The sequence below is a fragment of the Trichosurus vulpecula genome, chromosome 9, assembly GCF_011100635.1.
Source record: "Trichosurus vulpecula isolate mTriVul1 chromosome 9, mTriVul1.pri, whole genome shotgun sequence".
NCBI lineage: Eukaryota > Metazoa > Chordata > Mammalia > Diprotodontia > Phalangeridae > Trichosurus > Trichosurus vulpecula.
In genome coordinates this window covers 34,927,109-34,943,212 of record NC_050581.1, presented here as the reverse complement: position 1 = coordinate 34,943,212, position 16,104 = coordinate 34,927,109, and the positions used below count along the sequence as shown (strand labels likewise).

Below are 16,104 nucleotides of genomic sequence, written 5' to 3'. Positions count from 1 at the left end.
ATGTTAATTACCATTCCTCATGGAATGCTGTGTGACAGAATATGCTACAGAATACAACATTTTTTACAACTATAAAATGTTAGAAAACTTGAAGAATCTGTGATACAAAAAGGGTGTTGTCTTTCCGTGTTTATGAACTCGTTTGTTTCCTGTTTATATTACTTAATGCTTCGGTTTGTAAGGGTACAAACGATGGAAGACTTTTATAAGTTAGTTTCATTAAAGTTATGTCTTCGGCCTCATGAAAATTCAACCATTCTGTTCCAGTGATATACTTTGCTATTTGAAGCTTCATTATTACAGGTAGAAGTAGTGTAGGAGATGGAGCAACATGCTGTGGAATATTGGACTCCTTTTTTGTTGTTCCTTAGCCTGTCACCTCCTCCCATTTCTCCTGTCTTGGCAGAGTGGATCGCATCTTCCCAGCCCTTTCATGCTATGTAAGGGCCACTCTTACAAATAACCATAGCCATATGTATATGATAAAGATTTGTGAGACCCAGGAGAGTGGTTCTCTCTTTACAAAAGCCTGTACCTGAAATAGTGTCATTACCTTCTCCACAGTGACCTAGTGCTAAAAAGTCTGGAGCTTCCCCTAACTTCCACTTGTCGAAAGAAGGCTTGTTCTTAAAGAATTTGACCTTTATCACTGTTTGTTCCGCTACTGTATTTAGTGCTGTGACTAAATCCTAAAACCAACATTCAGACAACTAAAGAGATTTATTAAGAGAAACCCATCAAAACTCTGGCTTCGCTCTATATTTAGCTGTTCAACAAGGCAGTATCCTCCTTCCATAATCACTTTGCCCCTTCTACTTTAGCGTTTCACTTCCTGTTAAGCCCTAACCCTGGATGACACCCTCTGCAAAATAAGGGTGTCCTCATGTATCATACCTACTTTGGTGTCCCTTTGAGGACCAAATGAAATAACATATAAAATAATTTAAAAACTTTAAGCCCTACATAAATGCCAGCTATCACTATTTTCCAATATTCTTAACCAACTGGTCCAACTGGAAATTCATGCTCTAATCTGATTTAGCTTCTCACTGCTGCAAGCACAACCCTTTTATTCATCTCTTAATGACTATCCAGGGGTGGGGAACCTGCAGCCTTGAGGCCACATGTGGTCCCCTAGGTCCTCAAGTGCAGCCCTTTGACTGAATCCAAACTTAACAGTACAAGTCCCCTTAATAAAATGATTTGCTCTGCTCTGTAAAACTTGGACTCAGTCAAAAGGCCACACCCAAGGACCTAGAAGGCCACATGTGACCTTAAGACCGAGGGTTCCCCACCCCTGGACTACCCATTTCCCTCTTTACTTTGTCTATCACAAGCCAATTCTCAAAGCCTAATCCTAATCCTACACCTCTCAGCAGATAACTTCATCTCCTCCTTTACTGATTATATTGAGGCTATTCCATCTCCCTTTCACTATACTTCAAAATCTCTATATGTCATCATCATCTCCTTTGCTCCAGTTTCAGAGAATGAGCTGGTCTTCTACCTTTCCATAGTGAATTCTACCTTTTATACCCTTGATCTAATACTTTGTGTTTCTTGGGACCCTATTCCATCAGTCATTCTCTCGCTGCCCCTTTCCACCTCTGACCTGTAACACCAATGTTACTAGCAGCTGCTGTGGAGGTGTAAGACCAACAACACCAGCACACAGGAAGGCTGCTAGCACCAGGTTCTTTGATCTGCATTTCTGAAGGAAAGCACCTTAAAGGGGTTTACAGTCTCATTTTAATTAAACATACATATATCATTCACTTAGTTCAGGGGAAAAAGCTAACTTTTTCACCCTGAAGTTCAGAGAAGACACAAACAGAAATTACAAGCAGAAGTTAACACAAATTGACTGGCCTTCTAACTGTCCAAACATAGCAATACATACATACTCGCCAGAGAGAGAGAAGCACCAACATCTGGGTTTTTCAAAGGCAGGGGGGCTGCTCCTTAACAGCTACCCAGAATCTCATCTGGCTACATCACAAGAACATGAGTGAGCCCCAAAGCAAAATTCTAACCTCAGAGTATATATATACTTCTTCAGGGTCAGAGAGCATCACAACCCTCCAGCTCTTAACCACTCTAACTTTCTACTCCATCCCCTCTGTTTCACTCATCTGGCAAGCTCCTCCCACCACAGGCTTCATGTAACTTAGGCTTCCATGTGACTTAAGCAGGGCACATGGGCCTATTAATGGGTGGGAAAGATCTTCAAATTTACAAAAACACATTAATACAGACCCCTCATCTTAAATTTTTCTCTCTTTTCTGACTTCTTTTTCTGCCTACAAACATACTCAGTTTTTCCTCATAATGGAAGGAAAAAAGGGGAGAAGGGAAATAGATCTGCGTATAACTCCCAAGGTTGAAAAAACTTTCCCTCAATCCTACCATCCCCTCATATTACTGTCTTACCTTTTAGTATTTCAGTTCTCTTCCTTGACATGTCTATGCCATTTGACCTTTTTCTTCTAGAGGTGGCATGATGCAGTAGAAAGGGAATTGTATTTAGAATAGGATGCCTGAGTTTGAATCCCAGTTCTCTCAATTTATAAGCTATTTAACCTTGGGCAGATCCCTTAATTTCTCTCTGTTTCAGCTTCCTCACCTGTAAAATATATTACTTGGACTAGCCACTCAATAGGATTGTTGTGGGGAAATCCTTTAAGTACCACCTGAGTTAATTATCATTTTTTCCTCTTTTGCTGCCCATTGCTCACATTGTTTCTCTCCTGGTTCTCAAATTGTGTAATCGTTCCCTAGTCCTAAGAGTTCCCTAAATTTCTGACCTTGGCCCTCTTCTTTCTGTGCTTTATTCCTTAACAGTCTCATCTTCCATTACCATGGGCTTAAACTATCATCTCTGCATATAATTCCCAAGTGTGTGTATGTTTCTTTCCTGGGTACTAGTCTATCTCCAACAACCTTCTGGATCTCCATATCATGATCTGGGTGATGGCACCACAAACTCAGCATGCGCTTGAGAATTGTTCCCCATTCTCTTAAGGAGGTGGTCCTTTTCCACAAGGCAGGCCCCTCCTGTTCCATGGGGCTGTAATCCTATTCTCTCCTATCTTCCCCAACAGATCCCTTTGATCACCCTCTGTGATCTTTGATCTTTCCCTAATTTTTTTTCTTTCCCAAGTGCCTAAAAACATGCCCAAGTCTCTCCATTTCTTTAAAAAAAAAAAATCTTCACAAGACCCTGCTATTCCTAGACATGATATCCTACCTCTCGTCCCTTTTTCAGGCAGACTTCTAGATAAAGCCGCCTGCAGTCATTGCCTTTACTTCCTCTCTTCTTAACCTGTTGCAGTCTGGCTTCCAACCTCATCACTCAACTGAAACTGCTCTGTCCAGAGTTACTGATGATGATCATTAGCTTTTATACTTTAAAAGACCGTCATTGGAACCAGAGCTGGCGCTTTATTCTTTGATAGGGGATTACTCTGTGGGGACAGGAGGGAAATACATTAGCAAATGTAAATGGTATAAAAACAAAAGACATCAATAAAAATTTGTTCTCAGAAATGCTTTTAAAAAAAGGAATCCCATACCCGAACACAATTTCTGTCTGCAAGTGTTCGTCCAGCCTTTGCTCAAAGACTTCCAGTGTGTCATTACACATTTGGACAACCATAATTGTCAGGAAGAATTGACAAAATCAAGCACAGGAGGAATTAGATGAAGGAAAAAAAAATTTTCATCTTTCATATGGTGAAGTACTTCTATCAAGGAAATGGGAAGAAGAGAAATAAAGTGGGAATTAGGAAGCCTAAGTCCTCAAGTGGCCCTAGGCTACAGTTCCCTCTCTGTGCCTCAGTTTCTTCCTCTGTAAAATGGACATAATTTTATCCTTTCCCTATCTAAAAGTTGTTTATAGAAAATAAATAAAACAATGCATTATATTATAAGCTCTTAGAAGGCAAGGATGGAATAATTTTCAGTGTTCGTAGCCTTAGTACCTAATAAAGAGGAAGAGAGAGAATGTGTTTATTAAGCATTTAACGCTTAATGCCAGGGCCATGCACTGGCAAAATGAATATAAGCAAGCAAGCCAGTTCCTGCTCATGAGGAAATTAGCATTTTTTTAAAGATTTATTGATGTGTTTTGTTTTTATGTTAAAAACGTACAGATTACTCCCACTTCATAAGATAACTCATAACTAAGTAAAACAGTTAAGTAAAACTAGTAATACAGTGGCCTCACCTGAGAATGCCCCAGAGCATTTCATATCAGTAGCATCTCACCACCTTTTTTTTTAAAAATGAACAGAAATACATTTTTCTTTCCCATGCCATTGGGTGGTGGGGGACACATTTCTTGTAACAAATACACACAGTCAAGCAAAATGAATTCCTTCAATGTCTGTATATTAAAATATATGTCTCATTCTGCACCCCTAAATCCATCATAGCTATGTAATAAATAGATAAGATGTTTCATCACTGGTTCTCTGGAATTATGAGCGGTCCTTGTATTGATCATAGGTCTTTCAAAGTTGTTTGTTTTTACAGTGTTGTTGTAGTAAAAATTTTTCTCCTGATTCTCTTCATTTCATTCTGTATCTGCTAATTTGTAAACAGTCATCAAAATTACTCATTTTATACTATTGGTGTTACAGTATAAATTGTTCTTCTGGTTCTTCCTACTTCACTCTGCATTAATCCATGTAAATCTTTCCAAGTTTTTTCAAAATCATTCATTTTCTTATTTCTTACAGCACAAGTTGGTACTCCATCACCTTCATATACCACAACTTATTCAACCATTTCTTAGTTGTTACACATCCCTTTAGTTTTCTTTTTTTTTGCCATTACAAAAAAAGTTGCTTTGCCCCTCCTCTTCCTCCTGCACTTCTGTTCTCTCTCTCTCTCACTCTCTCTCTCTCTCTCTCTCTCTCTCTCATATGTGTGTGACATAAACATGTACATGTATATATAGACACAGATATATAGATACATATTTATGTACATAGATACTTTTTTTTTTTTTACACACAAGACCTTTTCCTCTTTAATCTCTTTTGGGTAAAGGCTTAGCGGTGGTAAAGTTAAGTTAGAGTACTGACAGACTGTATCACCAAGGCAATATTCACAGGGGTTGCTATTGTTATGAGTATGCCTGCATGGTTCTGAATCACAAAATATAACAGACTGTCCATATAGAAGACAGAAGCAAAACATTTATTCAGACACCAGAAAGCCCAATCCCCAAACCAGTAAGTTCAATCCATCCAAGCAGCAAAGAAGTTAATACACATTATCACAGCAGGGAGCATTGCCATCCCAAAGCCTTACCCCTGCTTGGTCCTTCCCACAAATACAAGCTCACAGCCTGTCCTGCTACCTCTCTCTCCCTGTGCTTTAAACTGCTCTGACCTCACTTCCTCTCGGTTCTGCTTCCCCCTTCCTGTTCCACCCATTCAGCAAACTCCTCCTGCCACAGGCATCATGCGACTTAGGCTTCCATGTGACTTAAGCAGGTCACATGGGCCTATTAATGGATGGGAAAGATCTTCCCATTAAGGAAAAATACATTACCAATACATTGGGCCCCAAAATCTTTAATATCCATTACATAGGCAACTTGTATCTGAATAAGCATTAACATTTCTTAAGTACAGCAAAAATCCCCACAAAATAAACACACATCACATTTGTAAAATACATAACATAACAACTCATTACCAGAGTGGCCACATGGCCCTAAACAAGCATAAAGTACATAACATTATAATCCCCTCAGTCCAAAACAAAAATGTCCAAATAAAGTCCTTCTTGGGGCTGTGTCCTCCTCACACTGCTATTGCAGGCTTCCATCCTGACACTCTCAGGTACACGCATGCTTTAATGAGCAAAGTCCCAATACAAACAAAAAAGTTCAAATAAAGTTCTCTTGAGGGTGTGTCCTTCTCCCCACCCTGCTTCAGCCCCAGCTTCAAAGTCCTGAGGGGTGGCTGGGCAACAAAGCCAGCAGGGTAGGGTCCTTGGGAGTCCAATTCACCACAGACAACTCCACCCTCCCCCTAGGTCCCAAACCATCTAAGGGGGACACTGCAGAAAAGCACACTGAGCACCCTGCTGCAAAGTTTTTATCTTGCCCCGGGGCTGAATTCTGAACTCCTGGGTTCCTCCTCCGCCTGCAGGAGCTGGCCACTTGTGGCTTCTGCCTGAATCCTGATGCAGGCAGATCTCCATTCCCACTCTCACGTCCACACACAGGCAGTTCTCTCATCCTGCATTCCATGCCTCCACAGAATCATAGCTACCACAACTGGGAAATAAACAATTATTCCAGTCCCCATACTCTCCTTTTAGTTTGCAGATCCTGCCTGACTATGCCATTTTGTAACAACAATATTGCTTGCAACTGCTAAGACCAATAACACCAGCACACAGGAAGGCTGCTAGCACATGGTGCTTTGATCTGCTTTTTAAGTTAAAAGCAACTTAAAAGGGGTCAACAATCTTACTTTAATCAAACATATATATGTATCATTCACTTAGTTCAGGGGAAAAGTCAGCACCCTGAACTTCAGAGAAAATACAAACAGAAATTACAAGCAGAAATTATATAAACAGAGCAAATACCAACAGCCAAGACCAACAGACAGGGCTTCCAACTGTCTGACCAAAAGCAATGCACACATAGTTACCAGAGAGAGAAGCACCAACATCTGGGTTTTTCAAAGTCAGGGGGCCTCCTTAACAGCCACCCAGAGTCTCATCTGGCTAAATCACATGAACACTCTATCCATGAGTGAGCCCCAAAGCAAAATGCTAACCTCAGAGTATATATACACTTCTTCAGGGCCAGAGAGTGTCATAACCCTTGTGACCCAGACTCATGTGACTTAAGCTTCCATGTGACTTACTCAGGTCACATGGGCCCATTAATGGACATGAAAGATCTTCCCATTGAGCAAAAATACATTAACAATACCCAGACCAGCAGTAAGATTTAAAAAAAAAAAAACCTACACACTAAGGGCAAAAAACCAAATATCTCAGTGTAAAGAGGAAAAAAGCCTCTGTTCAAGCTGAAAGTTGATTTTTTTTTTAAGATTGTGGAAGGAAAAGACCTTAACCTCTCTCCTCCTTCCCCTCAAGGAAAAGGCTTCAACCAGGTCTCTCCCAATAGAGGAGAGGGTCCTCAGATTTAGCTAAGGATTAAAGGACTTCTCCTTTCTCTTATCAAAAGGATACAGCTTTAAGGTTAATCACAGGAGAAGAGAACTTTGGTGCTAATGGTGAAGGACAAGGCCTAAAGAAAGACCATTGGGTTAAAGGAAAGGTCCTCAACTTGTCTTAAAACTGCACAACTGACTTTGATTCTTCCTTCCTTTTCACCCCCCCACATCTAGATAATTTCTATATCTAGACCCTTCCACATCCTGACTTCAACAATAGCTTTCTAACTAGCTTTCTGCTTTTAGTCAGTCTTTTTCTTCTCCTATTCATCCTTCATATAGCTATAAAATAATCTTCCTTTTCCTGGTCCGATCATGTCTGACGCCTCTTCGTTGGTTCCCTTTTGATTGTAGGATAAAATATAAACTTAGCCTGGCATTTTAATTATAGAACGGAAGTTCCTTGAGGTCAGGGACTATTTTTGTCTTTGTATCCCCAGTGCCTAGACTTTGCAACATCGGTGTTGCTAAGTACTGATGGTGGTTATTGGGATTGAATGTTAAAATTTAAGCTACTCCATAATTTGTTACCAAGTTACCTTTCCAGCTTTATTTTATCCTCCTCCCCTTCAAGTACTCTATTCCAGCCAAACTGAACACTTTTCCATCTCACCTCTGTGCATTCATGCAAATCGCCCCTCATGTGCAATAATGTATTCTTTTTTCATCTGTCCCTTTTGAAATGCTTTTCTTTCATTAAATCGCGACTTAATTCTACTTCTTCCATGAATCTTTCCCTGATCGTCTAGCTGAGAGTGGTTACTTTCCCTTCAGATTTTCCTAGAGCACTTTGGCTTTCTCCTTTGTTCCTATCACATTTTACCCAGTATAATATTTCTACATGGCATTGTTCCTCTATTAGTAAGCTCCTTAAGGACAGAAGTAATGTCTTTTTTAATTGTTGTATCTTCAGTGCCTAGGACATTTCTTTGCATATAGTAGATAATTTGTAAATATTTGTCGAGTTAAATAAAAAAGAATATGACAGAAAAGTTTAAATGGCTTACTATCTTTTGTATGTAATTTCACGTAGTGAGTGGGTTAGATGATACAACCACATGAATGTTTTCAATTAAAATACTAATAAAGTGCCAGCTATATTCAGAGCACTGTGCTTGGCATTAAGGAAGATCACAATCCCTACGCTCATGGAGCTTTTGAGAGGATATGTGTCATATGCAGAAAATTAATGGACATACACTCCCAAAATAATGCATGATAAGTGGATGAGAGAGTTGTAAAACAGGTGTTTTGTAAAGAGTCCCTCCTTAAATAATACCAGAAAAAATATGATAGTGCCAAATTATCCAGTGTCTTGAATGCCAAATTTTGCCATTTAATTATTATTTAAGTGATTGTGAATAGTATTTCCTTTTACATTGGAATTACTATATAAAAGATGCCCTTTACTGTACCTGGCACCATTAATATATCTAGATAAATGGCAGGCATTCAAATGGGAAATGTATGCTGCACCCATCGTATATATAAGTACTTTGGCACCTGCTCAGACATACTTTAATTAATAGAAGATAAATGTCATTTTGCCACGTACCAGAGAGAACAAAAAGTCTGCTCTTGTTTCTTTGTTTTTTCTTTAACAAAAGTCCTAATGTAAGGAGTGAAATTCTTTATTGCTTACTATGCATCTTAGGCACTGGGTACTGGTTGATTCTGTGGAACCATGGGGTGAAAGTTTAACAAGACTGGAGAGTCCACTCTGGTCTGGAGTCTCACCAGAAATTTTGATTGTGTTCCTCTAGCCCTAATCATCTGGAGGGCTTCCCCAGAACATAGAAGTTGGTCCTTGAACCCTTTTCAAGGATGTTCAACTCAGTGAGAATCCCAGACTGAACTGGGCAGGAACTCTGAGATGTACAAGTGCCAGTTACACACTCGAAATCATTTGGTGATTACTGGCTCTCATCAGTGTTTTGCAGTTCCTGAAATGCTATAGTATTGTTACAATGGAATAATAGTAGGAAAAGAATGTCCTTTAACCTATATTTTTATGTGTTTTAATATTTACAGCTTCTTCAAAATCTCACTTACTCTGAAAAGATGACAGTGTTGTTTGTCTACAATGGCCCTAGCATGCTAGAGCCAAAGAAATACAATTTAAAGGCTTTCCTTAGGAGACGACGACGTATTGGAGTTAGCCGAATGGATCAGTAATGAAAGAAAAAGGGTCTTTGGAATTTTGCCTTAAAACTATGTTTATAATTACAGAGCTGTTGAGTGAAAATGAAGAAGTTTGCTGAAACTACAAAGAACAAAATTTATTTTTGGAAGCTTGCTTTCAAATATAAGTAGTGTGATAAGGTTGAAACCATGTAGTTAATATTTCTTCGTGCGCCTTTGGAAAACTTGCTGGTTGTTGGAGTTACCCTGTTTAGCCTTTGTCAATTTTGGGTCCTTCATACCCTGGTGTTAGTTCATTGAGGTTTTATGTAAAATTTTTAGTATGGAATCAAACTGTGTCATGTAATATGTGAAAATACAGGTTACAGAGTTAGGTGGTTCGTGCTCATATAACTGTTGATAACAGAGCAACCATAAGTTAAATGTAGAGAGACCTAAGTAATTTTTAAAACCTAAAGGGGGTTCTATAAGCTTAGGTCATGATTTTTCTTCTAAGGTCCTTATATTTAACTGATAAAAATGATTTGAATATTTCTAGTCCAAAGTGTTTTGTCAGTGCTCGTTTCTACTATGAGGTATACCTTTATTCTTTTGAAAAATTTAGAAAAAACTTTTATGAAATTTGAAGTTTTTGTCCTATTTGTATTTCATACTCTCCCCCTTCCCCCATTAAGCGTATAGGTTTTAAAAAGTGGTAGCAGGACTTCTTTGAAGTGCCACAAAGTGTACCTTGGAAGTAGCACAAATAAAACCAGGAAGCTTCTAAAGAAGAAAATCAGGTGGGGGAAGGGGGGAATAATAATACTATAAGGTTTTTGTATCAAAAGTAAATTTTATTTTCCATTTTAAACCTTGAGGAATTTCATAATTTGGGAGGAATTGGCATGGGGGGATTCATATGTGCTGGGATTTATTTATATCTAAGATTCTTAAATATTTTACATGGAGGAAAAGTGCATTCACTTATTCAGAACATAAAGAGTTCTTAAAACTTCATATTTATTGCACTTCTGTAATTATATTGATCTTCTCCATTGTCTCAAATCTAATTAAAATTCTTTTTTTTGATCAGTGAAAACCTGTTAAATAATTTTTTAATTGAAGATATTCTCAGCAGTGCAAAACAAATTCTATACCTTTTTGAAATATATATTTTAAGAACAATGGCTTGGTCTAAGAACACATCCATTTACTTAAGTGGACCAATTGTCCATTTGTTTAATCTGTATTATTGACTATAATGTCCATTCAATTTGTCTGCTCACACAAAGTGAGGAATTGAACTCAGTGCAATTTATATATGTATATATTTTAAATAGCCTTCAGAATTGATATTTTTCTTAGGTCAAGAAATAATGGTGTTGTAGCTTATACTCTTTCAGCCTAGAGCTTCTCTTAGTGAGAAAGAGTCAGATTGCATTTTCCTATATAAAAAGTTTAAAAGAAAATCTTTGCTTATTAAGTCTAATGAATGAAATATGTAAATAATATTTCTACTTGTGAGTTTATCAGATCGTTTTAACATTTTGTTCCTTATGGAAATTCAGAAACTTAGTAATATTTTGGTTTTAATCATAAGTATATCCATTTCTGCCAGTTAAATCTCTGTGTTATTTATATGGTTAATGTAATATAGATTTAATTTTTTATTCTGGGTTCAGTCATATTACTTTTTAGCAGAATAAAGATTTATGGAAACAAGCTCAAAGATGCCATATATAGTTAAAAATAAGATGTCAGTGACATTTCAATTTATATATAAAATAATCATTTCTCAATGAGCATTCAGATTTTTGTACTGAGAAAAGTGAATGTGTGGTTCCCCTTTGAAATACTGATTACAAAGATAAATTATGTAGCATTCTAATACATCTAAAGTAAAAGAAATGCAAAGAATGAAAAGTCTACCAAGGTCAGTGTATTCTCAACCACTTATAATTTCAGCTATCACTTTGAAAAGGGAGAGGTGAATTCTTTTTGCACACAATTCATAAAAACATCAAGTGAGAGCAAGATTTGATTTAAGTAAATATGATATCCAAAACTTTTAATGGCATTGATGTTAAAGAGTAAAGATTTTCAGTAATTCAAAGTAATAGGGAAATATTTTGCTATTTTCTAATTGATTTTAATATTTAATTTTTCTTTTGTATATTTCCTTCAAGATTATGCCATTTTCATAAGTCCATCTTCTGATAATATTTTTATCCAAAAATGTGAGTAAATAAAGAAACAGTGAACAAAAACCTTATCTTACAAGAATTGATGGTGGGTGGGGAGGGATGAGGCTGGGGAGAGAGGACAACTTACCACCTTGTTGTTGGGAAATTTGGAAATAAATCTATATTTTCATATACTTTTGGTGAAAATTATTTTAAATTGAAAAAATGTCATACTTTTGACATACTAACATCATATTTGGGATTCAGATTCAGTTAAAAATAATTCTGAGGCCTTACAATTTACAGAAAGTGCCTGGGCCCTCTATGGGATTGCATTAGAATAGGAAGTGAGGTCCAGGCTTATCTTCACGAAGCTTACAGTCTAGTTGGGAGAACAAAGTGTCTACCCAAAAGAGATTTCCCCTTCATAGCAACAAATGCTTCATGTACCAAAAGTAATGGAAGTATGGGAATTACAGCCAAATGTTTAGAAAAAGCTGTAAGATTTACCATTTTGTTGTTTTTCAGCCGTGTTCAGCTCTCCGTGATCCCAATCTGGTGTTTTCTTGGCAAAGACACTGGAGCAGTTCCCCGTTTTCTTCTTCAGCTCATTTTACAGATGAGGAAATTGAGGCCTACAAGGTTAAGCAGCTTGCCCAGGATCCCACAGCTAGTAAGAGTCTGAGGCCAGATTTTAACTGAGGTCTTCCTGAATCCAGGCCCAGCACTCTTTCCACTATACCACCTAGCTGTTCTGTTTTTAGTTTTTAGCTTTAATTTCATTTTTAAAAATTAAATATTAAAAATGTTTACAGGGTTTTTGAAATATTTTGCTAGCAATATGTCCAAGCACTCACTTCTGTATAAATATGTATGATTTAGTTTCGAAAGGTAGTGAATAGATTTTCATTCTTTGCTGTCCAGTGAATTTAGTAACGAATACAGAGATATTTGGTCTTGAACCAGTTGAACTCTAGCCTTCAGACATTCTTTTTTAAATGATTTTAAGATCTTGCTTTATATACATAAGGACCTGTAAATTAATAATACTGGTTTCAGTAGGTCATATAAGAAAATAGGTCAATTTTTTTGTAGTCCCACCTTGTATTCTGTCACTTTCTAATTATAGTATATGTGAATTCTAGGGATGAGCCCATGCCCTCCCCCCGCTGCCCCGCCACTAAGTTTTCTGTGTTGTGGGCGTACATATAATGGTCGTTGACATAATAGGCTACCTGGTTGCCCAAGAGTAGGTTTTTAGTAAAGGGGCGGGGAGGGAAGGGTGGCGGTTTCTGTGTCTATGCGTGCATTGGCACCAGGGTGGCTAACTCTGGAGGGAAAAACAGCTATTCATGCAAGTCTAAGGGCACTTGAAGCTGAGAAATGCATTCTCAGGTGTTTCCCTGAGCCCTGGCCTAAAAATAGTCTAGTCTTGCTCTTCTATAACACTGGCTCCGTGTGAGCTTCTGCAGTAAAGAAGGGTTAGTTATTTTTAGGCAGGCCTCAGAGAAACACCTGAAAGGTACTCTGATTCAGCAAATGCCACAACTGTGCCTGTCTGACCTCCCTGAAGCTAATGAACTTACTTGAAATCTTATCAAACCATTTTTCTAGCTTTATGTTGGGGTTGTGTGCTGATACCCCTCTAGTTCATCCTTCAGATAAGAAACAGTTCATAAGGAAAATGCAAGGGAGGATTTGTCAGGAAGGTGAATTGCTGCTGAGTTTTGGTGCCATTTTTAAGAACTCCATTCTGGTTTTTTAATCTGATATTTACCTATCACTTCATCTATAGGCACATTTAAAACTTTAACAGAATCAGTAGAATGGCAGTCACTCTTATTTTCTTTTATCTTCTTCAGACACAATTTAGTTGGAGTAATCATTTAACATATGAACCTGCACAGACATGAGGATGCTTCAGAAATTCTTTCCGCAATTCTGTATCTCAAATCTACAGGCTTAATGCATCTTAGATGATAGGAGCTACTGATGTGATGGCTTTAGACCTGACAGCTAGTGGAGAATGGAATGCAAAGAGATGCCAAAAGGAGAAAGACTAGTTAAGTCCAAGCAGAAGCCTGAATAAAAGAGGTCTCTACTGTAAGAGAGGGGTTGGATGTTAGGGAGATACAGTTAACTACTTGGCAACCGATAAGATGTGGAATACGAGGAGAAAAGGAAGAATGGAGGATGAGTCTGAGGTTGCAAACCTGGGTGACTTATAGGATGATAGCTTATTCAAGAAACACAGAAATTTGGAGGGTGAGAAGGGGCAAATGATCAACTGATTTGGATATGTTGAGTTTGAGATGCTAATGGAACATCTATGGAGAAATGTCTAGCAGTTAGTGGGTGACGTGGAAGCATGTAAATTTGGTAGTCGTCTGTATAGAAAACTGAACCCTTCCAACTGAAGAGGTCGCCATGGGAGAGAGCAGAGAACCTAATTCTGAGTCTTAAAGGACAAATCCACAGCGGACAGAATGACGAGCTAGCAAAGGAGACAGAAATGAACAGGCAGGAAGAGAACATTGCCACAGGTAAGAGGGATAAGAGAAAATCCAAGAGGAGGGGCTAGTCAACAGTCAAAGGCTTTAGAGATGAGGAGCATGAAGACAGAGAAAAGGCCAATGAGACTTAGCAATTCCAGGATCATTAGTAATGAACAGAATAGGAAGCAAGGAGGTACAGAGGTTAGGCTATTTCTTTTCATGCCTGCATATACTTGTATAGATGTACATGGATTTGGCAAAGAAAGTGAGAGATAAAAGGTGATTGATTAGGAAGATTTTAGGGGTCTAAGGGAGGTTTCTTAAGGAAGAAGGAGATGGGCATATATATAGTCAGCAGGGAGGGACAGAGGAAAGAGATCAAAGATGAGCAGATTACTAGGGCAACTTTAGGCAGAAACCTGACCTTTCTCCAAAAAAAGGTTGACAGTGCTGGAAAAGATCAATTTGTGGCCTGTTACAATGTTCTTAATAGATTTTTTAAAAAACATTATCTTAATCCAATCTTACAGTTTAAGTTCATTTCCTCCCATTCTTTCAGCAGTGAAGATGTCAAAACCTAGTCAGCATCATTGACATTAAGGTGAGAATTGAGAAATGAAAATAGTATAGCCACATAAGCCATTCATAATAACTTGGGCTTTTTGAATTAAGGAATACTTCAGTGTAACGTTCTGTAGGGCCAGTGCCCTTTTTATTAGGTAGTATATTCTGAAAATCAACAAAATATGGTTTGGGGAACAAATAAAATCCAGATCTAACCCCTCCTCTTGGATTTTCTCTTATCCCTCTTACCTGTGGCAATGTTCTCTTCCTGCCTGTTCATTTCCCCAAGAGTTTAAGAGGTACCAAAGTGGTCATTATTCTTCTGAGGAAGCTCTCAGGTGATCAGAACATCAGATTTGGGATTTTCTTGATTAAGTGTAGCCTTTCAAGTTGTCTAAGTAACCTTGATTCCTCAGATCTGGTAAATAATGGTTAAATATACCTTCTGAGGAAATATGTTCTTTGCTTTAAGTGGAATTATAACTTAGAGAAGAATTTATTATATTTTATGGTTCTCACGTGAGGTACATAAGCTCAAGCTTCCAAATGAGGAGAAATCTGAAGTGGAGGGATTTGCCAAGAGAAGAGCTCCTAGGGACCATTCATCTGTGAAACTTTTTACAAAGAGAATTTGGCTTTCCTAACAAGGAGTGTAAGAACTTGTAGGAGAGCCAAGTTCCTCTTATGTCAAAAAAATAATAATGATAATTGAAACATCAAAAAGAAAACTAATTAAGTAAAATAGAGCACCTGTGCAATTTTTTTAACTGTCAGAAGCAATGCAAATTGATACTGTTTTAAAAATTGAAGCAAAAATTAATATGCCTAAGTAAATCACAAGAACAAATAAAGGAAGAGTTTGTAAAAGGAAAAAAGTCATGGCAGAGATCTAAACCTAGAGTTTTAAAATGCTTTTTAAAAAGTAAATTATGAAAAAATGCTGATATGAGTAATATGGAAAATCAAAAATTAATATAGGAGCAACCTGCAATAAGCTTACTACAGAGGAGGAGCAAACTCAGAAAATATTGAATTGGAAAAGATACAAATGATAGACCTGGAAGATACAATACCCCTCTCCCCACTACCCCAAATGATGGACATCCAACAAAATTTAAGGGGGAAAATACTTGCAAATTGAAATAGAATGTGTAGAGAAAATAATTTTTAATTGGACCTGAAGATAAGTCACACGAATTATCAGAACAAAAGAGTGAGCCCCTGATAAACTGTCCTTGGCATTGCCGTTTTAAACCTGAATAATGAAAGACCAATATTTACTTGAGACCTCTGAAAAGCCATGTTGATTTGATAAGCCCTATGCCAGGCCTAAAGTCAGACTCATTTTCCTGAGTTCAGATCCAACCTCAGATGCTAGTTGTGTGACCCTGGGCAAGTCATTTAACTCTGTTTGCCTCAGTTCCTCATCCATCAAATTAACTGGAAAAAGGTGGCAAACTACTGTAGTACCTTTGCCAGGAAAACCCCAGATGGGGTCATTAAAAGTCAAACACAACTAAACAACAATCTATT

General features: G+C 37.8%; 1 protein-coding gene across 3 annotated transcripts in view; it reads left to right on the top strand.

Moving 5' to 3' along the window:
* The window catches only part of SMC5 (structural maintenance of chromosomes 5), an 84,201-nt gene extending 72,495 nt beyond the window's left edge, over positions 1-11,706 (top strand). For all 3 annotated transcript variants that reach the window (XM_036738503.1, XM_036738502.1, XM_036738505.1), the window contains one exon: positions 9,240-11,706. In XM_036738503.1, the coding sequence (XP_036594398.1) occupies positions 9,240-9,383 (144 nt within the window). In that variant the 3' untranslated portion in view covers positions 9,384-11,706. The remainder of the gene's footprint in view (positions 1-9,239) is intronic.
* Positions 11,707-16,104: the final 4,398 nt, after the last annotated feature.